At 54.7% G+C, this 26,425-nt stretch overlaps 1 protein-coding gene and 1 non-coding gene across 3 annotated transcripts in view; both read left to right on the top strand.

Moving 5' to 3' along the window:
* MYO15A (myosin XVA) overlaps positions 1-26,425 on the top strand; it is a 73,205-nt gene that overhangs the window by 38,800 nt on the left and 7,980 nt on the right. For both annotated transcript variants that reach the window (XM_031011040.3, XM_031011041.3), the window contains 34 exons: positions 490-725; positions 2,649-2,830; positions 3,116-3,188; positions 3,381-3,572; positions 3,836-3,996; positions 4,106-4,200; positions 5,046-5,160; positions 5,315-5,382; positions 5,453-5,530; positions 5,727-5,907; positions 6,012-6,144; positions 6,463-6,568; positions 6,724-6,796; positions 8,387-8,508; positions 8,743-8,802; positions 9,292-9,367; positions 9,722-9,837; positions 9,926-10,044; positions 10,808-10,949; positions 11,567-11,678; positions 11,769-11,843; positions 12,335-12,513; positions 13,136-13,251; positions 13,539-13,611; positions 13,889-13,961; positions 14,220-14,293; positions 14,549-14,631; positions 15,920-16,050; positions 17,187-17,281; positions 17,846-17,923; positions 18,346-18,442; positions 20,979-21,139; positions 22,209-22,342; positions 26,222-26,355. In XM_031011040.3, the coding sequence (XP_030866900.3) occupies positions 490-725; positions 2,649-2,830; positions 3,116-3,188; positions 3,381-3,572; positions 3,836-3,996; positions 4,106-4,200; positions 5,046-5,160; positions 5,315-5,382; positions 5,453-5,530; positions 5,727-5,907; positions 6,012-6,144; positions 6,463-6,568; positions 6,724-6,796; positions 8,387-8,508; positions 8,743-8,802; positions 9,292-9,367; positions 9,722-9,837; positions 9,926-10,044; positions 10,808-10,949; positions 11,567-11,678; positions 11,769-11,843; positions 12,335-12,513; positions 13,136-13,251; positions 13,539-13,611; positions 13,889-13,961; positions 14,220-14,293; positions 14,549-14,631; positions 15,920-16,050; positions 17,187-17,281; positions 17,846-17,923; positions 18,346-18,442; positions 20,979-21,139; positions 22,209-22,342; positions 26,222-26,355 (3,943 nt within the window). The remainder of the gene's footprint in view (positions 1-489; positions 726-2,648; positions 2,831-3,115; positions 3,189-3,380; positions 3,573-3,835; positions 3,997-4,105; positions 4,201-5,045; positions 5,161-5,314; positions 5,383-5,452; positions 5,531-5,726; positions 5,908-6,011; positions 6,145-6,462; positions 6,569-6,723; positions 6,797-8,386; positions 8,509-8,742; positions 8,803-9,291; positions 9,368-9,721; positions 9,838-9,925; positions 10,045-10,807; positions 10,950-11,566; positions 11,679-11,768; positions 11,844-12,334; positions 12,514-13,135; positions 13,252-13,538; positions 13,612-13,888; positions 13,962-14,219; positions 14,294-14,548; positions 14,632-15,919; positions 16,051-17,186; positions 17,282-17,845; positions 17,924-18,345; positions 18,443-20,978; positions 21,140-22,208; positions 22,343-26,221; positions 26,356-26,425) is intronic.
* On the top strand, positions 1,170-1,269 carry LOC115934881 (small nucleolar RNA U13). Its single transcript, XR_004070618.1, has one exon. It is a non-coding gene; the product is annotated as a small nucleolar RNA U13 (small nucleolar RNA).

Genomic DNA, 26,425 nt, shown 5'->3' on the forward strand with positions numbered 1-26,425 from the left:
TAGTTGAGGTAAACTGCCTGGTCATTCGGCATAGAATATGGCAGTTGTAGGCCAAGCACGGTGGCGCACACTTGTAATCCCAGCACTTTGGGAGGCCAAGGCAGGCAGATCCCTTGAGTCCAGGAGTTTGAGACCAGCCTGGGCAACATGGTGAAACGCTGTCTCTACTAAAAATACAAAAATTAGCTGGGTGTGGCTGCATGCGCCTGTAATCCTAGCTACCTGAGGGGCTGAGGTGGGAGGATCACTTAGGCCCGGGGAAGTTGAGGCTGCAGTGAGCTGAGATCCCACCACTGCACTCCAGTCTGGGTGACAGAGACTCCATCTCAAAAAAATATTATATATATATAGCAGTTATATTGTAATATAAGGGACATTTATATGGGCAGGGGCACACATGGGAGGGACATGAGAGGGATGCATGTTGTGGGGTGGGGACTGGAAGGAACAACTTTCTGAGATGCCCAGGAGACTCTGTTCGTGGCCCAGATCCTGCGCTTCATGGGCGACCCCCACCTGCATGGTGCCCGGGAGAACATCTTCGGGAACTACATTGTGCAGAAGGGGCTGGCGGTGCCTGAGCTGCGGGACGAGATCCTGGCACAGCTGGCCAATCAGGTGTGGCACAATCACAATGCCCACAATGCTGAGCGGGGCTGGCTGCTGCTGGCCGCCTGCCTCAGTGGCTTTGCACCTTCCCCGTGCTTCAACAAGTACCTTCTCAAGTGAGTGGGACTGGATAGGGGCTGGGACATGAGGGACGGTGGCACCAGCAGTGGAGCCCAAGGCAGGGTCTTAAAGGTCAGGCCAGGAGTCAGATCTCTATGCTGGGAAGCTCAGGCATGGAGGCTGGCCAGGGCTGCTCTGCGTTTCTACTGGGCTCAGAGCAAGAAAGGAGGGCAGGCCTTCACTGCAGGGGCTAGGAGTTAGGTCAGACTGGATGAGGGACTTCCAGAACTCAGAGTGGGACAAGACCAGCATGTGGAGAATTTGGAAAAGAGCATTGACCTCTCACAGCATGAGAGTTTAATGGGGTGGTTAGGAGCATGGATACGGGACTCAGACAATCAGGGTTCAAATCCCAGCTCAGCCATATATGAGCTGTGTGACCTTGGGTAAGTTACTTAACCTCTCTGGGCTTTAGTTTCCTTACATATCAAATGGGGGTTATTCTTTTATAGTTTATAAGTGTGATGATTGAGTTTTCATGCTCAGGCATGAGATGTGTCACCCTCAAACCTTGCTAAAACATCAGCACAAGACCAGACGCAGTGGCTCAGGCCTGTAATCCCAGCATTTTGGGAGGCCAAGATGGGAGGATCGCTTGAGCCCAGGAGTTCAAGACCAGCCTGGACAATGTATTGAGACCTTGTCTCTGCAAAAAATTTAAAAATTAGCTAGGCATAGTGGCACACGCATGTAGTCCCAGCTACTCAAGAGGTTGAGGCAGGAGCATTGCTTGAACCCAGGAGGTTGAGGATGCAGTGAGCCAAGATCATGCCACTTACACTTCAGCCTGGGCAACAGAGCAAGACCCTGTCTGATGTTAAAAAAAAATGGCATAATGATAATACCTACTTCATAGGCTCTTGTGTGGATAAAATATATAAACACACGTAAAGTGCTTAGAACAGAGAGGGGCACATGGTAGGTGCTATGTGGGTATAACCATCACAATGATGTCACCCTGCTGGGTGAGAAGGATGATTTGCAAGGAAATCGCTCAGGCAGGCCCTGGGTGTGAATCTCAGCTCTGATACTTACCTGCTGTGTGGCCTGAGACAAGTCACTGTCCCTCTCTGAACCTGTTTCTTCCCTATAATTTGGGAATGGCAACAGAACCCACCTAACAGGGTGGCTGTGAGTTACAGAGTGTACAGAATCTTGCTTAGGCCAGCATGCAGCAAATGGACATCACCTGGCCAGTCTTGTGACTCTGTGGCAGCTGACAGCAGGGTAAGGCCGTTGCTGGTCTGCCTGCCTGGGGCTTTCCTGAGGGCATGGTGCTAGGTTCCCTCTCTAGCTACTGTGGGCCTGCACCAGTGCTGCTCTTGGCCAGGCTTAGCTGCAGGAGATGTAGGATGTGGGGGTGAGGGAAGCATGAGGAATGGCTGGTAGGGATTGGGCTCATTGGGCCTGGGTTGAGTTGAACCCTCAGCTGTCCCTTTTATAGGTGAAAACTTGGAGGAGAGGCTCAGAGAGGGCAGATAATCATCCAAGGTTGCCCTGTGAGAGAATGGAGACAGAGTTCTGGTTGTTGCCCACACCCAGCTGCAGACCCCATCCTGTCAATGACATTTTGTTCCAACAAGCTGGTACCTCTTTGGCCTATCCTTGGACCTCTGTGCTGGCCTGAGATACTTCTGGACTAGCCTGGGACCCTTTCAGTTTAGCCATGGGACTCTAAACTACCCTGAGATCTTTTGTAGGCTAGCCTGGGACCCCTTAAGTGCAGTCCCAGAGCACTGGACTCTAGCCTGGGACCCTTCTGAACTAGCCTGGAGCCTTTTCAGCCTCACCTTGGAGCTCTGGAATAGCCTGGGCCTTTCTCAGACTAGCCTCAGAATTTCCTACCCCCACCCCCCAGCCCTCAGCCCCAAGCTAGCTTCAGATCCTTCTTGATCCTGGCTCCAACTCCTACCCATCAGGTTTGTGTCTGATTATGGGCGGAATGGCTTCCAGGCTGTGTGTCAGCACCGCCTCATGCAGGCCATGGGCCGGGCCCAACAGCAGGGCTCGGGGGCTGCCCGCACCTTACCCCCGACCCAGCTCGAGTGGACAGCGACCTATGAGAAGGCCAGCATGGCGCTGGACGTGGGCTGCTTCAATGGTAAGCTGCCTTCCCCCACCTCAGTGAGGGCAGTGGGAGTCAGCAGGGCCCAGTGAGCCCCGGGGATGGCAGAAGCCACTGGATGTTCTGGAGCTGGGGAGGGGCCTTCTCAGATGTGGCTCTGCGTGAAAGTCTGTGTGTGGGGGTGGGACCTGGCCCAGGAAATGGGAGCCAGGGAAGTGAGGCTACAGATACAGGAAGCCTGAAAGGAAGAAGCAAGCAGGGAGGCACAGCCAAACTGGACTCAGATGCTCCAACCTGAGCCCGGCACCTGCTGCGCCCCAGGTGACCAGTTCTCCTGCCCGGTGCACTCCTGGAGTACGGGGGAAGAGGTGGCTGGAGACATTCTGAGGCACAGGTTGGCTCCTAGGATGCCCTCCCAGCACACTCTTATGTACCTGGAATGTTGTGGGGGGAGGTCAGATCCCCCAGGGGGTCCCATAGGGTCCACTCTGTTCATGTTTAGGGTCTGGCTTATAACCCAGGATCTCCCCAGGTAGTGCCTGATGACTCTGTCCCTCATTTCCATTCCTGTGCATGCCATCACCAGGGGGCTGGCAGATGGCTGGCGCGGCTGGACCGTGGCCATGAAGAATGGTGTCCAGTGGGCAGAGCTGGCTGGCCACGACTACGTGTTAGACCTGGTGTCGGACCTGGAGCTGATCAGGGACTTCCCTCGACAGAAGTCCTACTTCATTGTGGGCGCAGAGGGGCCTGCAGCCAGCAGGGGAGGCCCCAAAGTGTAGGTAGCTATGGGGGACCCCCTCACAGATGGCCACTCCCAGGCAGAAGGCCGGCCACTCCCAGGCAGAAGGCCTGCCCCTCCCAGCTGCTGGGACAGGCTGAGCCCTGAACTTAGACTTCAGGTTCTTAAGGAGGTAGAGTTCACCAAAGAATCCTGCTTTTAAATGGAGAAAGCCACTGAATACCAGGGTGCAGAAGAAAATTTGGGGGATTCTGGGATCTCTCTGGGGGTCAGTAGCTCCACGTTCCTTTTCTCCACAGGGTGTTTGGGAACAGCTGGGACTCGGATGAGGACATGTCCACTAGACCCCAGCCCCAGGAGCACATGCCCAAAGTACTTGACTCTGATGGGTACAGCAGCCACAATCAGGACGGTACAAATGGGGAGACTGAGGCCCAAAGAGGGACAGCAACCCAGCAAGGTCAACCAACAATGGCTGCTGTCTCTGCTGGGGAGGGAGCCTTAGAGGCTGTGTGGGGTGGAAATCGTCAAGAAAAAAGAACTTGACATTTTTGCGCCTTCCCCTCCAGAGTCAGACAGTCTTGGAGAGCCTGCTGTGCCCCACAAGGGGCTGGACTGCTACCTGGATAGCCTCTTCGACCCTGTGCTGTCCTACGGGGATGCGGTAGGGATGGTGTGGGGTGGGTCATTTGCAGACAGCAGGCACAGCATGTACACCCAAGTCACACACTTGTACAGGGTGACCTGAGAGCTTCTCACAGCCAGGGTCATGGGGTGGTGTGTCCCAACTGGATGTCTGCTGGAGGCTGGACAAAGGGTGAGGGTCTCTTCACAGCTAGAGATGCTCTTGGCTGATCCTGGAAGGACCCACAGTTAGAAGTGCACCTCTAGCAAGGTGTGCTGGCATGCCTCTGTAGTCCCAACTACTCAGGAGGCTGAGATGGGAGGATCACTTGAGCCCAGGAGTCTGAGGCTGCAGTGAGCTGTGATTGCACCACTGTGCTCCAGCCTGGGCAACAACAAGACCCTGTCTCAAAAAAAAAAAAAAAAAAAAAAGGGAAGAAGTGCACTTTTGGTGGCAGCCAGCCCCCCGGGGCCACTAAAATATCTCTATCTGGATGGAGTTGAATGACCTTGGTCCCCAGGTCTTCTGGCCCCAGATCTCACAAGACCCCTCAGGTACCCTTACTCACTCTGGAAACTCCAGAGCCCACCCCACCCCCACTGCCCCTGGCATGATATGCAGCCCTGAGCAGGGCACAACCCCTCCTTGAGCCTCAGTTTACTCCTCTGGGGAAGAGGGGATGGGTTGGGAGCTCATATGGTTATGGATACGACTGATTGGGATGCCATAGGGGTAAAGGCTGAGCATACAGCAGACACTGAGCCAGTGGGAGGCTGCCCCCTCCCACAAGAGGGTGGGGAAGAGGCCAGTGTCAGGTGCCTGTTGCCATGGAACCTTGGGAGTACAACAATGAGATGGTCACTTGAGCCACCCACTGCCCCCAGGACCTGGAGAAGCCAACAGCCATTGCCTACCGCATGAAAGGGGGAGGCCAGCCCGGTGGAGGCAGCAGTAGTGGTACTGAAGACGCCCCCAGGAGACCCCCAGAGCCAAAGCCAAGTCAGTGCCTCCCCAGGGTGGTTCCAGGGTCGGGCAGGGCCAGAGCCACTTGCTGGTGTGCTAGAATGGAGGCAGCCACAGCATGATGGGGGCTGAGAGGACAGGGAGGAGGGCATCTCCGGTGCCATCTGTGCCTTCTGCCCCCTCCCCTCAGTCCCAGGCCTGGATGCCTCCACATTGGCTCTGCAGCAAGCCTTCATCCACAAACAGGCCGTGCTGCTGGTGAGTGAGGGAGGGACTGCTGGGGGGTGGAGAATGGACCTGCCTGGTCACCACTGCCACCTCTCCCCAGGCCCGGGAGATGACCCTGCAGGCCATGGCACTCCAGCAGCAGCCCCTGAGTGCTGCCCTGAGATCCTTGCCCGCAGAGGTGAGCCTGGCCTGCCCAGGGTGCAGGGGTTGCTTGGAGACACAAGCTGTAAAGAGGAATGCTGTGCTGCTCCAGGGCACTATTGTGCCTCTTTGAGCCCAGGAGCTCCACAACCCATCTCTGACAGAGATCTGGAGTCCCAGAGAGCAGCCTGGTATATCCCAGGCAGCCCACCCTCACGTCCTGTTCTCCACAGAAACCCCCAGCACCAGAGGCACAGCCGACGTCTGTAGGCACCGGTCCCCCTGCCAAACCCGTGCTCCTGCGTGCCACTCCAAAGCCCTTGGCCCCAGCCCCTCTGGCCAAGGCTCCAAGGCTCCCCATCAAGCCTGTGGCTGCCCCTGTTCTAGCTCAGGATCAGGCTTCTCCAGAAACCAGTGAGTGCCCTATCCCAGCCTCTGGGGCTTCCCAGAACAGGCCTGGTGGTGTGGTTGTGCCCCTTGTGGCCTCACCCTGTTCCCACCACGCCCCTTGCCCACAGCTTCACCCTCCCCAGAGCTGGTCCGGTACTCTACGCTCAACTCTGAGCACTTCCCACAGCCCACACAGCAGATCAAGAATATTGTCAGGCAGTACCAGCAGCCGTTCCGGGGAGGCCGGCCTGAGGCCCTCAGGTCAGCACTGCCCCTGCCCCCAGCCCTCCAGCCCCCTCACTGTGCCTGAGTGTCCATCATGGCCCACCAGCTTACTGGGTTGAAGCGCCCTGCCCAGCTCCTGTTAGGGAGGGAGTTTGTTTATACTGATGAGTCCAGATGAGGCCCTGCTGTTGTCTAGGTTGTGCTGTAGGACTTCAGGCCAGTCTCTGCTTCTCCCTGGATTCTCATTTATAATGATAGGGGGTGGTGGAGGAGGAGGAAGTTTCCTACTGTCAAACTATGTGATGGGAAAGGGAGACTCAGTGTCAACCCACCACAGTACTCCAATGCCCACAGGAAGGATGGCGGGAAAGTGTTCATGAAGCGGCCAGACCCTCACGAGGAGGCCCTGATGATCCTGAAAGGGCAGATGACTCACCTGGCAGCTGCACCTGGCACCCAGGTGAGGGGGGAAGGTGGGGCTGAGCCCAGGTGGAACAGAAGACAAAGAGGGGCCTCAGGGATCCTCAGAAACCAGCTACCCCTATAAGCCCCTGCCACTGCCCCTCCACAGGGCCTGCCTGTTGCCCCCTGAGCAGTCTCTTTGGGGTGGGACAGGTGTCCAGAGAGGCCGTGGCCCTGGTGAAGCCGGTGACCAGTGCACCAAGGCCATCCATGGCACCCACTTCAGGTGAGAGGGCCAGGAGGGAGGGAGGGGAGGGTGTCCAAGTATATGAGGAAGTCTGTGGGCACAGGTGAGTGTGTCGGTGGAGTGTGTGTGTCTATGTCCCTGAGCCCCTGTGTACATCTTGTGAGCACATTGGTGTAATTATAATGTCAATACTTAAGTAGCACAGATCTCAAGCCAGGCCCATCCTGGCCTCATGTAATCCTACCAGAACCCTTCAAGGTAGCACTGTTGTTCCTACATGTTGCAGATGGGGAAATGGAGGCACAGATAGGTTAACTGGCTTGCCTAAGGTCACACAGCTCAAAAGTGTCAGACCAGGGATATCAGCTCAGGCCTCCTGGCATCACAGTTGAAGCCCTAACCTCTACACCCTTTGTCTCTCAGCAGCTGCAGTGATCTTAACAGCTATAAAGCAGTTCCCATCCCGCCCCTGACAAAAACCCTCTGATGGCTCCTACAATAAGCTCCAAACTCCTCACCGTGGCCTATGAGACGCGACATGATGTGCCCACCTCCCCAGCCTCATCTCCTCTCTTCCTCCCCTTGGCACATTCTGTTCCTCTCTGTTCTCGGAACACTCCAAGCCCACTCCTGCCTTGCATGTTCCCTGTGCCTAGAATGCTCTTCCCCAAGACCTTTGCATGCCTGGCTCCTTCTCACCATTCATGTCACAGCTCAAATGTCACCTCTGTCACCTCGGCAAGGTCTGCCCAGATTGCTAGGAGTGAAGGACCTCACAGACCAGCTCTCCAGGATCCATCCTAAACCACCCTGCTTTACTGCCACCCCAGCCTCGGGCAGTGAGAGCTTTGTTTCTGAATGATCTGTGCCACCCACACCTGCCATGGGCACTAAACTCCAGGGCAGGGGCATTGTTTACCTTATTTGCGGGGCCATCTCAGCCTTTAGCCCAGGCCTGTATACAATAGGTGTTTTGGCTGGGCGTAGTGGCTCACGCCTGTAATCCCAGCACTTTGGGAGTCCGAGGCAGGCGGATCACAAGGTCAAGAGATCAAGACCATCCTGGCCAATATAGTGAAACCCCTTCTCTGCTAAAAACACAAAAATTAGCTGGGCATGGTGGTGGGCACATCCAATAGGTGTTTTTATGTGTTGAATGAAAGGCTGGGTCATATGTGACACTTGTGAGCAGCTGTTTCCGTGGACCGCTCCTGGGTCCCCTCCTCCACCCGCCCTGCCTCTCCCACTTCATCCTAAGAGGTGCCTGTGGCCGGGCGCAGTAGCTCATGCCTGTAATCCCAGCACTTTGGGAGGCCGAGGCAGGCGCACCACCTGAGGTCAGGAATTCGAGACTAGCCGGCCCAACATGGCGAAACCCCATCTCTACTAAACATACAAAAAATTAGCCAGGCGTCGTGGCGGGCGCCTGTAATCCCAGCTACTCAGGAGGCTGAGGCAGGAGAATCGCTTGAACCCAGGAGGCGGAGCTTGCAGTGGGCCGAGATTGCGCCACTGCACTCTAGCCTGGCGGACAACAGCGAAACTCCGTCTCAAAAATATATATATATATTAATTAAATTAAAAAAACGAGGTGCCTTCTCCTGACTCCCTGATCCCCGCGCTCTCCAGCTCTGCCCTCGCGATCGCTGGAGCCCCCTGAGGAACTCCTGCAGACGCGGCTGCACCGCCTCATCAATCCCAACTTCTACGGCTATCAGGACGCCCCCTGGAAGATCTTCCTGCGCAAAGAGGTGCCGAGCACAGCCGTAGCCCGGGGAGGGGCTGAAGCGGGGCAGGGGAGGGGCTGAAGCGGGCAGAGGAGGGTCTAGGACTTGGGGAGCGAGCCCAGGAGGACAGAAAAAGGCCGGGCTGAAACCAGGGGTGGAGTTACAGCCGGGGCGGAACTGCATCTAGGGGGCGGGGCCGGGTGTGAAGCAAGGCCAGGGGGCAGTCGGACAGTACCCACTGAAGCCCCGCCCCTGCAGGTGTTTTACCCCAAGGACAGCTACAGCCATCCTGTGCAGCTTGACCTCCTGTTCCGGCAGGTGAGGTCCTGTCTCCCGTTTCTGTCTCAGTGAACTCAGCAGGGCTGTGTGGACGCAAAGATGAGCTAGCTGCAAAGCCTGCCTCTGCATGTTGGGATTTGGGGTCCTTGACAGGGGGGAGGATGGGCAGCTGTTTTATTGAATCTCCCCCTCCCATGGGCAGGGTCAGTGAGCCCACAGTTCAACCTAATCAGAGCCATAGTCTGTCTGAGCTAGACATGGCCCAGAGATCAAATGTAAACCCTGTAAACCCCCCTATATAGATTAGGGAACAGTGGCCTAGGAAGGGTGGCCTGGATTGTGGGGGTGAGGAGAAAGGAGAGGGCCCTGTAAATGGGATCTGATTTACACAGATGACCCAGCTTACAGATGACCCCACTGCTGCAAAATGGGACCCCTCCCACATTGCCACTCACCCTAGTATAGTCCAGCCTGGGTCCCGGCTGGGGTAGTCCCATGTGCTGCCTGCATCACAGCCTGTTCCCACAGATCCTGCACGACACGCTCTCCGAGGCCTGCCTTCGCATCTCTGAGGATGAGAGGCTCAGGATGAAGGCCTTGTTTGGTATCTCGGGGGAGAGGAGGGGTATTGATGGGGCAACCAGTCAGAGGCACAGCCAGCCCTGTCCCAGAGGGAGACTGAGGCTGACAAGCCCAGGCCCACCATCTCCCAGACATGTGCCTCCTTGCTCTGCTTCTCTGGCCTCTCGCATGGCCGGGCTGCATGTTTGGGGTTGGCAATGCCTGACACACTGTGTGTCCTGGCCATCTCATCCATTTCTGGGTTTCAGTTTTCTAGTATAGACACTGGTCAGATACCTTCTTGCTGGGTATCAGCCACCTCCCTCCCTGACATCCCCAAGATGGGGGTTGCCAGGGGAGTGGGGAGAGGGTCCTGACCAGACCTGGCCTCCCATAGCCCAGAACCAGCTGGACACACAGAGGCCTCTGGTAACGGAAAGTGTGAAGCGGGCCGTGGTCAGCAGTGCACGAGACACCTGGGAGGTCTACTTCTCCCGCATCTTCCCCGCCACGGTGCGAGCCCCTCACTTGCCCCCTACCTGTCCAGACGATTCAGGGATGAGACGAGAGGATCCTCACACGCCCTTCATCTCTGCCCCAGGGCAGCGTGGGCACTGGTGTGCAGCTCCTAGCTGTGTCCCACGTGGGCATCAAACTCCTGAGGATGGTCAAGGGTGGCCAGGAGGCCGGCGGGCAGCTGCAGGTCCTGCGTGCATACAGGTGACCAGCAGGGGTGAAGTGGGGCTGGCTGGAGACTGGGATACAGACTGGCATCGGCATTTCCTTCCTCTCCACAGCCACTTAACCAAGTACCCATGATGCGCCAGGCTCTGTGCCAAGCCATTGAAGCAAACCCATTTTAGAGCTGGGGAAACTGAGGCTCAGAGAGAGAAGTTGTTTGTCTCAGGTCACACAGCCAGGAAGGGATTGAGCTAGGCACCCACTCCCCTGCCCTCCCCCCAACCTGCACAGCAGCAGCACTGTGCAGAGGGGCAGCTGTGCTGGAAATGACCAAATCCTGATGCAGCTGGGGAGGGAACCACTGCCAGCAGTGACACCTTACTGAGTACTCAGACTCCCTCCCCTGCTAGAAGTCCCTTTTGTCCTTTTTAACACGAGGATGGGAATGGAACCTTGCTAACTGGTTAGGTAAAACCTGCATGCTTTGAAAGATGGAGAGAATTTGGTCAATGGGTGAAAGAGAGATTTGGGTAGGCGCAAATCTAGATTTAGAGCTTGGACCAAGGGACAAAGGGTGGAGAGGGGCCGGAGTGTCGGCCCAAAGGGTGGTAGGAACTGAGCTGAAGCCACAGCCTGGGTCAGAGAGGGGAAGCAGGAAGCTTAGGGTCCTGTGGGAGCTGGCACAATGGGGCCAAGGTGGGGCTGGGCTTCAAATGGGGCAGGACAGGATCAGAAGCAGCACAATAGGTGGAAGGAGGGCATCCCTCTGGCAGGGGAGTCATGCCACCGGCCCATCCTCCAGCTTTGCAGATATCCTGTTTGTGACCATGCCCTCCCAGAACATGCTGGAGTTCAACTTGGCCAGTGAGAAGGTCATCCTCTTCTCAGCCCGAGCGCACCAGGTCAAGACCCTGGTAGATGACTTCATCTTGGAGCTGAAGAAGGTAAGGATCTTCTCACAGATCTTCCCTCCACCCAGGCTGAGAGCCAGCAACAGGGATCTCCCTGTACCGGGGAAATATGACTGTGTCCATAGATTTCTGTCTACCTTAAGGCCTTTGCACTGGCTGTGCCTTCCACTTGGAATACGCTTTCTCCCTTTTGCCTGCTCCTTCAGAAAACCTTTGCCAATGCCCCCTGCCGGGTGGCACAGCACCTCCTCTGAGGTCTGCAGCAATTGTACTCCTTACCCTCCTGCCTTGGCTGCATGGCCCGCCCACTGCATCTCAATCTCTTTCCATCCCCTCTGCCCACTCCTGACTGGCAGCCCCCAGGCCTAGGGCAGGTCATCTCTGTGCCCCAGGCCCGAGGAAGACTTCAGCAGGAAAGTCTGTGAGGGATTGAGTGGGGAAGGCCTATGTGTGTGCCCTAGAGTCCATCTGTGTCCCTCAGACTCACCCTCCAGCCCTTTCTTCCACCCAGAATGCCCTTCCCTCTTCTCACCTAATGAAGGCTCCCTTCCCTGATGAGTCAGGAAGGATGTGAGGAGCAGGGGTGGCCCTAGGCCTCTGGGAGTGGGGTGATAGGGCTGTTGCCCTCACCCTGCCTCTGGCTGACCCAGGACTCTGACTACGTGGTTGCTGTGAGGAACTTCCTGCCTGAGGACCCTGCGCTGCTGGCTTTCCACAAGGGTGACATCATACACCTGCAGCCCCTAGAGCCACCTCGAGTGGGTCAGTGCCACTGGGGTGGGCTGGGGGCAGGAGGGGGAGGCTGGCCAAGGGGGCCTCCCTGGCAGATGCTGACCCGAGCCTGGCCCACAGGCTACAGTGCTGGCTGCGTGGTTCGCAGGAAGGTGGTGTACCTGGAGGAGCTGCGACGTAGAGGCCCCGACTTTGGTGTGTGCCCCAGAACCTGGAACCCCATACAGGGCGCATCCTAGTTTCACCCACTTGTGGTGCAGATGCACAGTGAGGGTTTCTTGGTGCCTGAAAGTGGCCTGGGCTGGTCAGATCTCCTAAAGTCCAGCCGTGGCCTGTCAGTATCTGTTGGTGGCCAGACAGCCCAGCCCTCTGCTTTGCCTGAGGGGTCTCCGTGGGCATTTCCATGTTTGTGGCCTGAATCTCTCTTTATGTCTCCACATGACCTGAGAGTCCACAAACCCTGCTTTGCCTTTTTGCTTCACTTCCCCTTTATGGTCCTGTGGCCCTGAGAAAATCCCTTTCTTTCCCTGAGCCTGTTTCCTCATCTGTAAAATGGGTTCGATGGCCTGGCCTGCCTCATAGAGTTCCAGAGAAGGGTTAAGAAGGTACCCAAATCTCCCTAAAGGACCCCCTTAGTCACAAGACAAGACCCTCCTGTTTGCCTTAGACCTTTTACCCACCCCTAGGCTGGAGGTTCGGGACCATCCACGGGCGCGTGGGCCGCTTCCCTTCGGAGCTGGTGCAGCCCGCTGCTGCCCCCGACTTCCTGCAGCTGCCAGCGGAGCCAGGCCGCGGCCGAGCAGCCGCCGTGGCCGCTGCTGTGGCCTCTGCAGCCGCTGCACAGGAGGTGGGCCGCAGGAGAGAGGTGAGACCAGTGTGGGTGGGGTGGGGCGGGGTAGACCAGGGGGAAGGGGCCGCTGCAGAAGGGGTGAGGCGAGTGGGGATAAGGTGGGCCAAGGGCCTGGCCAGGCTCTTGGGGCGTGGCTGATCTTGGACTAGTGTGAGGGTGAACCAGGTAGAGTGAGCCGCAGGTGAGACCCGGGAGATGGGACCAGAGATGGTTGGAGGTGTGGCCAAATGGGGTAGGGAACGATGAAGATCAGCTGGTTGTAATCAGGACAATGGGGTCAGACCAGCCTGGGCCCGCCAGTTGGTGAAGTCTACTGGGTTTGGGGCGGGGCCAGGTGAGTGGGCGGCTTGTGGAGCTAGCGAGGGGCGGGGTCAGCTGTGACGTGGCAGTTGCGGAAGTCAACCCCGGGCAAGGGCGTGGCCAAGTGGGGCAGGGAGCCAGGTTAGCACAGCAAGTAAAAGGCGTGGGCGGGCTGAACGGGTAAGAACAACGGGATGCGGGTGGGTCCAGAGGGATGGGTGGGTGGGCGGCTTGAGAATCTGGGTCCAGTCAGCTAGGGGTTGCGTTGTGAGTTTTGACCGAAGGGCTAGGCGTGGTGTGGCCGAACTGGGCCTTCCTAGCTCCGCCTCTTCTGCAGGGTCCCCCAGTCAGGGCCCGCTCTGCTGACCATGGGGAGGACGCCCTGGCGCTCCCACCCTACACAATGCTCGAGTTTGCCCAGAAGTATTTCCGAGACCCTCAGAGGAGACCCCAGTGAGTGGCGGCCCCACCCCTCTTCCCCACAGTGGGAGGGTGCTGGGCTTCTTGCTGCCATCCAAACTGCAGGCTGTCAGTCTTGGAGGCCCCACTTCTGGTGGGAGAGATGAGAGACCACCCAGGTGTGAGGCCCATTTCAGTGCCTGCCTCTGGGGGTCTTCGTGACCAGTAGACTGATCAGTGGTGGGTCAAGAACCCCCTCCCTGGGGGTTCTTTTCCATGTGGAAAAGGATGTAGCCAAGGCTTGGGCAGGACAGGTCAGTAGCACCCACCTCCCATTGCAGGGATGGCCTCAGGCTGAAATCCAAGGAGCCTCGGGAGTCCAGAACCTTGGAGGACATGCTTTGCTTCACCAAGGTGTCCAGTCCCGGACCTCAGTTTCCCCATCTGTAAAATGGTGATGCAGGGGCCCCCTCCCAGGCCCCTGGGGCCAACAAACTTGTTCTCAGTGAGACCCTCTGATTCTCAGCACCCTGATTCCCTCCCAAGGACAGCCTCTGTCCCCAGTGTTGGGCCTGGCTCCCCTTTTGTGACGTGGACCCTCCTGTTATCATATGGCCTCGGAACACAATGTGTCCCCTTTCTGTTCTGACGTGTCCCTCCTCCATCATGACACAGCCCTCTTCCCCTACAGACTCCCCTCCAGGAATCCCTCATTGAACTCAGTGACAGCAGCCTCAGCAAGATGGCCACCGACATGTTCCTAGGTGTGGGAGTGGGACTGCAGCCAGGGCTCTGGGCTAGGTGGGATCCAGCACTGTGTGGTCTCTACTGGTTGCCACTCCTCCCTGATCTTCAGATTCTTTCCCTCCCGCCAGCTCAGACATGGAACACATTTAAGAGAATAGAAGCTCCCAGCTGCCTGTGGCCAAGGCTCCCAGGGAGGGGCTCAGCCCTGGGGCTTCCTGGGGTGGGTGGGCAACTGGGGGTTTGGTGGGTCTGAGTGGGATAGGTCTTTCCTACAGCTGTAATGAGGTTCATGGGGGATGCCCCACTGAAGGGCCAGAGTGACCTGGACGTGCTTTGTAACCTCCTGAAGGTCAGTCCAGCCAACTTTGCCAGATGCCCCCTTTCCTGCTCTGTGGTTCAGTTTCCCCATCTGTCAATGAGTCACAGGACACTAGGGTGGGAAACCTCTCCCATGGTCCAAAGAGGAATGCATCATGCTGGTGGGGAGGGGGCTGGGAAAGGGACACCAGGCCTGTCTTCAGGTGCCCACCCTGTTCTTATGTACCTGGTATATGACATAGCCCCTCGCATGTCTTTGGTGTGTAACCTCCCTGCCCTCCTTCAGCTGTGCGGGGACCATGAGGTCATGCGGGATGAATGTTACTGCCAAGTTGTGAAGCAGATCACAGACAATACCAGCTCCAAGCAGTGAGTGAACTGGACTTTACCCCACCATCCCCTCACTGTGTCCATGCTCCAGGAGGGACCAGTTCAGCCTCCCACCTCCTCAGGCCTGACCCCTCCTGGATTATCTTCCCCTCACCCTCATCCTCACTCAATAGAGCACGTTTTTTGGAATTACTTGGTCTGGAACACACCATTTCTGCTCTCTGAACTTTAGTGCCCTCATCTGTAAAATGACAATGATAATGTGTAAGTCCAGATTCTTAGTTGCAAGTGACAGAAACCCAACTCAATCTGGTTTAACCAAAAGGGAACTTGTTGATTCAGAGAAGTGAGTATGTGGCCTCAGGCATAGCTGGATCCAGGTGTCATTAGGAAGCAGGCTTTCTCCATCTTCTGGCTCTGCTTTCCTCTGTGTTGATCATTCCCAAACAGCCTCTCCCACAGAGTAGCAAGGTGGCAGGTCTGGGGCGACAGCTCAGCAATCCCAGAGAAAGCAAGACTGACCCAATATTTGCTGTAGAAATTCTTAAATCCAGCCTTACAGGCCTGAGTTGGTCACATGCTCAACCCTGAACCAACTATGCCTATCCCTGGGCCAATCACTGTGGCCAGGGGCTGCGGTGTTCACATTGACCAAACCTGACTTCCATGCCCATTTCCAAACCACAGGGATCCAGAGCGGGGTGGGTTGTTTCCCAAAGGAAGCCCAAGTGTTGTTCCCAGACACCAGATATCCCTACAAATGAAACCCTCACACCCAGGACCATGTGAAGATGAATTACTGTGTTCCACTCATGCAGGGCCAGCACACAGTAGGTGCCCAATGTGTGCGTGCTCTTGTTACCATCAGGTCCACCCTCCTGTCTCCATCTGCACTACCTCCTCACTTGCTCTCCATCTCCTCAGGATTTTTAGAACCACTCAGCTTGTCCGCCTGCTCCTCCCAGCCCTGGGCCTTACCTGGCATGACCTCTACACAGTCTCAGCAGCTTACCCTTTTCCCAGAAGCCTCCCTAGAGAGATTCCCTACCTGTTGTGAGGCAGAAAAGAGAAGAATAGGAGAGGAAAGAGTCTCAGTGCTTCCCCTACCTGGGGAAGATGTCTGGGGCCCCATCCCCTTCTGTCCCTATCCCCAATCCTGACTTCCCAAGCAGAATATGCCTTTTGCATATCACTGCGCAGGGAGGGGCATCCTCAGGGGACAGGAGCTGCCTGAGAGTTGGAATCTGTCTCAGCTCAATCCCAGGAGGCTCTTGGCACACTCTAGTGCTGTGGCCACCTGTGATGTGGCCCCCATGTGTCCTTGCAGGGACAGCTGCCAGCGAGGCTGGAGGCTGCTGTATATCGTGACCGCCTACCACAGCTGCTCTGAGGTCCTCCACCCACACCTCACTCGCTTCCTCCAAGACGTGAGCCGGACCCCAGGCCTGCCCTTTCAGGGTGAGAGGTCAATGAGTGGGAACCCAGGGCTGCATGTTTCTCCCTTGGGGACTGGGTGGGCAGCTGGTGGGAGGGGAAACCCAGAGGGCCTCACTCTTCACAGGTGCTGAGCAATGTTTACCAATATTAATATACTCCCCAAACATTTGTGAAGGTTTCACAGGGGCTGGCGTGGTGGTTTGTCTGATCTAATGGAGGGGGTGGTCAGGGGTGACTCCTTGGAGGAAGTATTGCCCTGGGTAGGAGGGATTTCCAGGTGGAGTGAGTGACAGGAGCAAAGACAGGAGTGGGAATATGTGGTACGTGGGAGAAGAGAAGGAGGTGGGCAAGAATCCAGAGTACTGGGGTGCGGCCCTGCCTCTCTGACTGTTGGGACTCAGCAAGGGTCTTGAGGGATCTGGGCAGAGGTGGGCCCAAGCTGGTATCATCCCCCTTAGAATATGGAGAAAGGGGGGGCCACTCTTCAGCGCTGTTTCCATAGCAACCCCTGGGGCTCCCTAAGAAAGAGGCTGGGGCTCCTGTAGTCACCATGGCAGCCGTGGAGGAGATAGGAGACCTTACCCTTCCTGCCTCTGAATGCTTCTCTCTGATTCAATTAACAAACATTCAACCCACAGATGAATAGACCCAGCTCCCTATGGAAGAGCTCCCAGATGCATAAAAGCAACAGAATGTGCCCTAGAACTCTTGACTCAGAGAAATGGAGCACTGATGCTGGGGTCTCCTGCACTGGGAGGCCTGGGTGAGGGAGGGCAGTTGGTGGGGTATCCCAGCTGGCATGAGCAGAGCTGCATCACCCTAGCCACAGAGCCTGTGAGATACAAGCTCCCCAGTCAGCAGCTCAGGGTGACAGCGGTTTCCAGGCGTATAGGTTGCCAAGGGGACTATGGGCTAGATAAAAGGTCCTTAGCCACGTGGGATGTGGGTTCAAATCCAGCTCTTAACCTCTAGCTCTTGACCTTGGGCAAGTCACTGTCCCCGTCTGAACTGTTTCCTCAACTGTCAAATGGGGGAGTAAATGCCTTCCCCACAGCTTGTGGAGAGAATGCAGTGGGCTCATGGTTGGTGGCAAGAGGAGCGAGCCCCTTTCTCCCACAGTCCACCGTGGGCAAGGCCTGGACTCCCTGCTTCTGCAGGGATCGCCAAGGCCTGTGAGCAGAACCTGCAGAAAACCTTGCGCTTCGGAGGTCGTCTGGAGCTCCCCAGCAGCATAGAGCTTTGGGCCATGTTGGTGAGCATGGGGTGGGAGTGGGTTCAAAATGAATGGGAGGCTGGGCGTAGTGGCTCATGCCTGTAATCCCAGCACTTTGGGAGGCCGAGGCGGGCAGATCACCTGAGGTCAGGAGTTCGAGACCAGCCTGGCCAACATGGTGAAACCCCGTCTCTACTAAAAATACAAAAATTAGCCGGGCATGGTGGCAGGCACCTGTAATCCCAGCTACTTGGGAGGCTAAGGCCGGAGAATTACTTGAACCCAGGAGGCAGAGGTTGCAGTGAGCCAAGATCGTGCCACTGCATTCCAGCCTGGGTGACAGAGCGAGACTCCATGTCAAAAAACAAAAACAAACACACACAAAAAAATGAATGGGAGACACAAGCCCTGCCCAGAGACCTCTCTGTCAGGTGCATTGCACTCAGGGGCTTGCAGACAGGCCCTGCACGGTCCAGGTGCTCAAGTGTTCCTACACGTGCCAGCCCAGGATCCTTTGGCTTGGGAACTCCCAGGGCAGGAGACAAGGGCTGTCCCAGATCCTAGGACCCAACCTGTCATCCCTCTCCCACCTACCTACCCCAGGCAGGCCGCAGTTCCAAGAGGCAACTCTTTCTTCTTCCTGGAGGCCTTGAACGCCATCTCAAAATCAAAACATGCACTGTAAGTGAAGAAATGTTTCCTGCAGCCAGGTACTGGAGGGGCAGGGACAAGGACAGCCCAGGCTCCAGGATGGGGGTGGAGTAAGCCCCCAATGATGCTGAGCCCTCCCAGGCTCTCCCCCACAGCCCCACAAGGCAGGACTTATTTCTCAGAAGAGCAAACTGCGCCTCAGAGAGGTTAAGCCTCTGGCTCAGGGTCATCCTGCAAAAAAGGGACAGAAGCAGATTTTAAACCTAAGTCTCAGACCACAAGCTGTGTTCTTTCCCTGCCTGAGGCTGATTCTCAGAGACCTCAGAGGATTGTGCGCCTTTGTGAAGAGGGCTGAGGAACTCCACACATGGCCTCTGGGGGCCTGAGTGGGGCCGGAAGGACAGAGGTCAAGCCCAACTGGCATGGCCTCATCTCTTCCGCCCCACCCCCAGGTGGCCCTGGATGTGGTGGAAGAGATATGTGCTGAGATGGCTCTGACACGCCCTGAGGCCTTCAATGAATATGTTATCTTCGTTGTCACCAACCGTGGTGAGTGCCAGGAAGACTGAGCATGCTGGGCCCATTCCCATCCCCGGGCCTTGTGCCATGTGGGGCCCTCTACCCAGATTTTAGGGCCCAAGTCAGGTGCCACTTCCTCCAGGAAGCCCCTTGACCCCCATGTGGAAGGATCTCTGTGTGTACCAAGCACGCCCAGCCCTTTATCTGTCCCTTTCTGCTTTGCTTAGTTTGCCTCACCTTATGATGAGAGCCCTCTCTCATCCCTCCCTTTGTCCCTCAGGGCATGCTCAATGTGAGGACACAGGCCGTGCCCTCAAGGAGATTACATCCTGGGAAGGTTTCCATTAATAGCGCCGCATATTATGGAACCTATAGGAACCTATAGGTGCAAGCCTTCTTTCCTGCCTTTCATGCCTTAATAATGGCCAGAGAAGCTCCTCCCGAGGTGTCACTAGCCCCTCTCGAGGGCTCCTGGGACCCTAGGTGACCGTCATGCATCCCAAAGCCCCTTCCATCTGCTGACTGCCCACTCTAGATCATGGTCTTGCCTCCTGTCACCAGCTGGTCAGCTCCAGCAACCCCCAGCCAGCTCTCCCTACCGCTGCCTCAGTCCTCAGCCATGTGCCATCAGCCCTGCCTGCCCAAGTCCAGCTAAGACGTTAGGGGAGAATGGCAGGTAACAAAACGGTCCTAATAACTGATATTTATTGAACGGATGCTGTGCCCCAGGTACAATTCAAAGCATTTCAGGCTGGGTGTGGTGGCTCATGCCTGTAATCCCAGCACTTTGGGAGGCCGAGGCGGGTGGATCTCTTGAGGCCAGGAGTTTCAGGGCAGCCTGGCCAACATGGCGAAGCCCCATCTCTACTAAAAATTAGCCAACCATGGTAGTGTGCACCTGTAATTCCAGCTACTCAGGAGGCTGAGGCACAACAATCACTTGAACCTGGGAGGCGGAGGTTGTAGTGAGCCATGATCATGCCACTGTACTCCAGCCTGGGTGATGGAGTGAGACTCTATCTCAAAAAAAAAAAAAAAAAAAAAAAGCCAGGCATGGTGGCTTGCACCTTTAATCCCAGCACTCTGAGAGGCTGAGGCGGGTGGATCACCTAAGGTCGGGAGTTCGAGACCAGCCTGAGCAACATGGAGAAACCACATCTCTACTAAAAATACAAAATTAGCCAGGCATGGTGACGTTTGCCTGCCACTCAGGAGGGTGAGGCAGGAGGTTGCAGTGAGCTGAGATGGTGCCATTGCACTCTAGCCTGGGCAACAAGAGAGAAACTCCATCTCAAAAAAAAAAAAAAAAAAAGCATTTCATTCTGTGAACTCTTTTAATCCCCACGACAACCTTATGAAGTGGATGGAGACTGTTAGCTTTTCCATTTACAGATGGGAAAACTGAGGCCCAGGGAGGCTGTATTAGTTTTCTATTGTTGCTATAACAGATTATCACAAATTTAGTGGCTTAAAAAAACATAAATATATTACCTTATAATTCTGAAAGTCAGAAGTTCTAAAATGAAAATGGCATCAGGGCCAGGTTCCTTCTGGAAGCTCTAGGGAATAATTTGTTTCCTTTCCTTTTCCGGCTTCTAGAGGCTGCCCGCATTCCTTGGCCCATGGCCCTTTCCTCCATCTCCAAAGCCAGCAGTGTAGAATCCTCATATCTCTCTCCCTGCCAGCCTCTGCTTCTGGTCTCACATCTCCTCCTCTGATTCTGACCCTTCTGCTTTCCTCTTATGAGGACCCATGTGCTGATGACGCTGGGCCTGCTTGGATAATCCAGGATCATCTCCATCTCCACATCCTTAACTTAATCACATGTGCAGAGTGCCTTTTGCCAGGAAAGTGACAGATTCATAAGTTCTAGGGATTAGGACCTGGACATCTTTGGAGGGGTCATTATTCAGCCTGCCACAGAAGTTGTGACTTACTCACAGTCACACAGTGGTAATCATGTAATCATACCAAACTCCCTCTCTTTAGTAAGATTTTACTGCAGGTGTGAGATGGGTGGCAAAAATGTCAGTGCAAGAGAGAAAAACTTGAGCTTCTCCCAGGCTCAGACCCCAATCCTCCCCACCCCCACCTATGCCAGGTACCTGGCAAGGGGTCTCTCCTGAAGGAGGTCTGCAGAAAGGCACCCACTGGGTCTCATAGTGTGAGGCCTCTTGTGTTTGTCCTTGTTCCCAGCCTCCTCTGGAAAGGAGCTGGGCCTTCTCTGAGAATAATGCAGGGCACTTTCCCAGATCCAGGCAGGCCACACTCGGGGCACTCCTCAGGAGCCCCTCTTTCCCCAGGAGAAATGGAGCATTACTTAAAGCTTTGAATTGGAGTTATTACCATCTGTGGTCATCAATATTTCAGTAAAACATAGGACACCCCATTCGACAAGCATGCTCTCCTTTAATGAGGAAGCTGTGTCCCAGAACAGGCAGGTGGCTTGTCCGAGGTGATACCTCACCTGGGTAGCAGATTGGGGTCTGCACACATGCTCTGTACAGGTGCACACATGTGTGTGCACACATGCCCCCACCCAGCCCTGCCTCCCTGCTCTCTGCAGGCCAGCATGTGTGCCCACTCAGTCGCCGTGCTTACATCCTGGATGTGGCCTCAGAGATGGAGCAGGTGGACGGCGGCTACATGCTCTGGTTCCGGCGTGTGCTCTGGGATCAGCCACTCAAGTTCGAGAATGAGCTATATGTGACCATGCACTACAACCAGGTCAGCACACGTAGGCTTCTCTGGACTCTGGGACCTTCTAGGCTCCCCTGGGCCTGTGAATCAGACTCCACAGCCTTGGTGTTTGAAGTGTTCATGATTCAGGCCCTGTGGACGTCTCTAGCCCTGATGCCTCTGCTCCCCTATGTGGTCTCTTTGGAGAAGTCGAAACAGCCCTCACCACCTTTGAGAGCCTTTGCGCATGCCATCCCTCCATCTGCGCTTCCTGGCTTATTTAAGTCCTTCCCAGCAAGCTGCCCCCAAACAGCACCTCTTCCATTAGGCCTTCTTTGCATTCCCCTTTCCTTCGGATGTCTTCCTCCTCTGAACGTGGGCCTGTCCTTTGCTCCAAGTGCTAAGCCAGGCTTTGCTAGTACTGTCATTTTTGTCTGTGTGTTATTCTGTGAGACTTAGAAGTCCTCTAAGTCAGGATCATGGAGTTTACAAAGTCTAGGTTTTCTCCTACTGTGCCAGTATGTGTGGAAGTGCTTGGACAGAAAGTGTGTGTTTTTGTGGAACTGGTGCCAAAACTTCAGGAATTGTACACAATATGGTCACGTAGATTTTGTGGCCACGTGGTGTCACTGTTGAAGCATGGCCCTGTGCAGTCCAGCACCATGCTACTCAACCTGAGGCTTGTGGACTGGCAAAAACGGGAGGCAAATCCTCAAGTCCCGCCTCAGACCTCCTGCCTCAGACCCTCAGGAGCCCAGCCTGGCTGTCTGTTTTGGCAAGCCCTCCCGTGGCTCAGGCACACTCAGTTTTGAGAAACAGCAGGCCTGATAGATACATGTCCACACTGCAGTGTTGATGCTCTGCTCTCACCAGCCAGCCCACATCCTACACAAGGTTGCTGTGGGGACTCCCTCATGGGCATCAAGGCCACAGCCCTCCCACGTCACCCTTATGTGCTTCTGCCATCATTCCCCAAAACCCAGGAAAGTAATAGGCCATCCTACCCCAGAAGAGGATGGGGTTGCAATCATTAAACATGCATGTCCCCAGGTCCCCTGCAACCAAGTGCCTGCATGCGTGCCTGCCTGGCAGCCCCTCACCCAGGTGCTCCCTGCAGGTCCTGCCTGACTACCTGAAGGGACTCTTCAGCAGTGTGCCGGCCAGCCGGCCCAGCGAGCAGCTGCTGCAGCAGGTGTCTAAGCTGGCTTCACTGCAGCATCGCGCCAAGGACCACTTCTACCTGCCGAGCGTGTGAGCATCTGCCCTCCTGTCTCAGCTGGGGTGGACAGGCAACCCTGCCCTCTCAGCCCACCTCCACCCTCCTCAGAGCTGGCAGTCCCCAGGCCCTCAGGCTCCCCTCTTATACCAGTGGGGCTGTCTGGGAAGGGGCTGTCCTTGCCTGGGGGCTGAAGTCTTCCAACTAGCCACAGGAGCTGGGACCCCGCCTCTCTTTCGCAGGTTGCTTCTGGCTGGTATTATTAGCTCAGAGCAAAGGTAATGATAAAAAAAGCTTTCAGGACACATGTTCCCTGTGGTCCAGGAAATACATGTGGCTATGCAGAAAGATTCAGCCACAAAAGCATTCACTGCAATGCTGCTACAAGAGCAAAAGATCAGAAGTAACCTCAATATCCAGCAACAGGGAGTCGTCAAGTAAATTATGGGTGTTAGCCTTTATTTACTTATGTATTTAATTAATTATTGATTTTCTCTTTATTTTTTTAAAAATGATATACCACTTTTTATAGAGACGGGGTCTTGCTATGTTGACCAGGCTGAACTTTTTTATTTTTGTAGAAACAGGGTCTTGTGGCCGGGCGCGGTCACTCATGCCTGTAATCCCAGCACTTTGAGAGAGGCCAAGGCGAGCGGATCGTGAGGTCAGGAGATCGAGACCATCCTGGCTAACATGGTGAAACTCCGTCTCACTAAAACTACAAAAAATTAGCCAGGCATGGTGGCAGGCGCCTGTAGTTCCAGCTACTCGGGAGGCTGAGGCAGGAGAATGGCGTGAACCCGGGAGGCGGAGCTTGCAGTCAGTGAGCCGAGATAGCGCCACTGCACTCCAACCGGGGTGACAGAGCAAGACTCCGTCTCAAAAAAAAAAAAAAAAAGAAAGAAAAGAAACAGGGTCTTGCTACTTTGCCCAGGCTGATCTTGAACACCTGGGCTCAAGTAACCCTCCTGCCTCAGCCTCCCAAAGCAGTGGGATTACAGGCATGAGCCACCCTGGCTGGCCTAGACAGCCTTTAAACTGATGTTCTCTAAGTTATAATTAATGCTCACAGTGTAAATCAGTCATTCTCAAATTTTTGGTCTCAAGACCTTTTTACACTCTTGAAAAGAGGACCTTGGCCGGGCGCCGTGGCTCATGCTTGTAATCCCAGTACTTTGGGAGTCCGAGATGGGCGGATCACCAGAGGTCAGGAGTTTGAGACCAGCCTGGCCAACATGGTGAAACCCCGTATCTACTAAAAAAATTTAAAAAAAAAAAATTAGCCAGGGGTAGTGGCGGGTGCCTGTAATCCCAGCTACTCAGGAGGCTGAAGCAGGAGAATCACTTGAACCCCGGAGGTGGAGGTTGCAGTGAGCTGAGATTGTGCCACTGTTCTCCAGCCTGGGTGACAAGAGCGAAACTCCATCTCAAAATAATAATAATAATAATAATAATAAAAATAGGCTGGGCACAGTGGCTCACGCCTGTAATCCCAGCACTTTGGGAGGTTGAGGTCCATGGATCACCTGAGGTCAGGGGTTTGAAACCATCCTGGCCAACATGGCGAAACCCCATCTCTAATAAAAACACAAAATTAGCCGGGCATGGTGGCGCATGCCTGTAATCCCAGCCACTTGGGAGGGTGAGGCAGGAGAATCACTTGAAACTGGCAGGTGGAGGGAGGTTGCAGTGAGCCAAAATCATGCCATTGCACTCCAGCCTGGGCAAGAAGAGCAAAACTCCGTCTCAAAATAATAATAATAATAATAATAACAGGACCTCGTGGCCGGGCATGGTGGTGCACGCATGTAACGCCAGCTACTCGGGAGGCTGAGGCAGGAGAATTGCTTGAACCCAAGAGGCAGAGGTTGCAGTGAGCTGAGATTGTACCACTACACTCCAGCCTGGGCAATAGAGTAAGACTCCATCTCAAAAACAAAAAAAGTGGACCTCAAAGAGCTTTTGTTTATGTGGGTTATATCAATGAATATATTTACCCTGTTAAAATATTGATTTATTAATTCAGTTAAAAATAAAAATAATTAACCCACTAAATGTCAATATAAATAACTTTTTATGAAAAATAACTCTATTTTCAAAAAAAATTTAGTGATTCATGGGCGTGGTGGCACATGCCTGTAGTCCCAGTAACTGGAGAAGCTGAGGTGGGAGGATCACTTGAGCCTGGGAGTTCGAGGCTGCAGTGAGCCGTGATTGCACCACTGAACTCCAGCCTAGGTAACAGAGCAAGACCCTGTCTCAAAAAAAAAAAAAACAACCATTAGTGAGAATTTTACATTTTCAAAGCTCTGTACTTTTACATTTTCAAAGCTCTGTACTGTCTGACTTAAGGCAGCTGGCTTCCCAGATCTGCTTCTGCAGTCAGCCTGTTGCCATCTCACATGTTATACAGCCTCTGGAAAACTCCACCGTACACTTGTGAGAGCACAAGAGAGAAAATGACAAGTTCCTAATGTGATGAAAATGATTTTCAACCCCCTCGACCACACTTTGAGAACCCCTGGAAAAAAGAATAGTAAGATGATGTCCGTACCATGTGTATTCCAGCGCCTGTAACACAGTAAGGGCTCAATATGTAAAGCTCCTTATTTTTATTTTTATTTTTATTTTATTTTATTTTATTTATTAATTTTGAGACAGAGTCTCTCTCTGTCACCCAGACTGGAGTGCAGTGACCCCATCACGGCTCACTGCAGCCTTAACCTCTTGGGCTCAAGTGATCCTCCCACCTCAGCCTCCCAAGTAGCTGGAATCACAAGTGCATGCCAAAATGCCCAACTAATTTTTAAATTTTTGTAGAGACGGGGGTCTTACCATGTTGACCAGACTGGTCTCGAACTCTTGGGCTCAAGTTACCCTCCCTCCTTAGCCTCCCAAAGTGTTGAGATTACAGGTGTAATCTCAATGCTAGCCACCACACCTTGCCTAAAGCTCTTTTTTTAATGTATAATTTTAAGTGAAAAGAGCAGGAAGCACATAAAGATATAATCCCAGTCCTGGATGAAAATAATCACTGAGTTCTTACTTTTTGCAAGGGACTCTGCATCTGCATTATCTCAGCTATTCTTCCCAACTCCATTTTATTTTCCCCATTTACAGATAAGGCCCAGAGAGGTTATATGGCTTACTGAAGACTAGCCAGCTAATGGTGGGGGAACTAGAATCCAAAACTGGGGAGGCTGGGTTCAGATGCCAGGCCCTTACCCCAGCAGTGGAAAGAAGGACAGATGTTACCCAGGGGATCTCTTGGGAGGAGGGGTTTCCCCTGGTTTTCTCCCCACCCTTCCTTCATCTGCAGCTCCAGCTGGTCAGGATGGGCTGGTACTGCTATTGGTATTTTCCAGATGTCCAAAGAGGTAAAGGGGCTGCCTGAGGTAGCAGCCAGCGTATGTCAGAGGGAAGAGGGCTGGGGCAAGCTGATGCCCAGGGGCCTCAGCCTGGAGGCCCAGCACTCCTCTGCTCAAGGCTCTGCACAGCCCTGTGGCTGCTTTGCCTACCCTGATGTTTCCTCTCACCCCTCTGGCTTTTGCTTCTCCTTGGGGGCAGAAGGTATGAAGGATGAAATTGCCTTGGGTTCACGTCTTGCCCCCACCAACCCATGCCGCTAACTCACTCAGTCACTGTGTGACCTTGAACTAGTCAGTGAACTTCTCAGAGCCTCAGTTCCCTTAACTGCAAACAGGGATCCTAGCAGTACTGGCCCCGGCCATGATTAAGCAGTACCAAGGCACTGTGGGCACCTCTACCCCACTTTCAGCCCATTTACACTCCCTAGCATTTAGTCTTCCAGGGAGGTGCATAGATCAGGACTGCTCTGCATGCCTGCTGCACAGTGAGGATTGCCTGAGCCTGGGAGCTCACTCAGGACCTTTTTCCCCTTCCTCCGTACACAGGCGGGAAGTCCAGGAGTACATCCCAGCCCAGCTCTACCGTACAATGGCAGGCTCGACCTGGCTCAACCTGGTCAGCCAGCACCGGCAGCAGACACAGGCGCTCAGCCCCCACCAGGCCCGTGCCCAGTTTCTGGGTAAGAGCTGCAGGGCAGGGGAGGTGATCATAGGGGGCTTTGCTGAGGAGGGTGGTCATGGAGGATGGGT

The sequence above is a fragment of the Gorilla gorilla genome, chromosome 4, assembly GCF_029281585.2.
Source record: "Gorilla gorilla gorilla isolate KB3781 chromosome 4, NHGRI_mGorGor1-v2.1_pri, whole genome shotgun sequence".
Taxonomy (NCBI): Eukaryota; Metazoa; Chordata; class Mammalia; order Primates; family Hominidae; genus Gorilla; species Gorilla gorilla.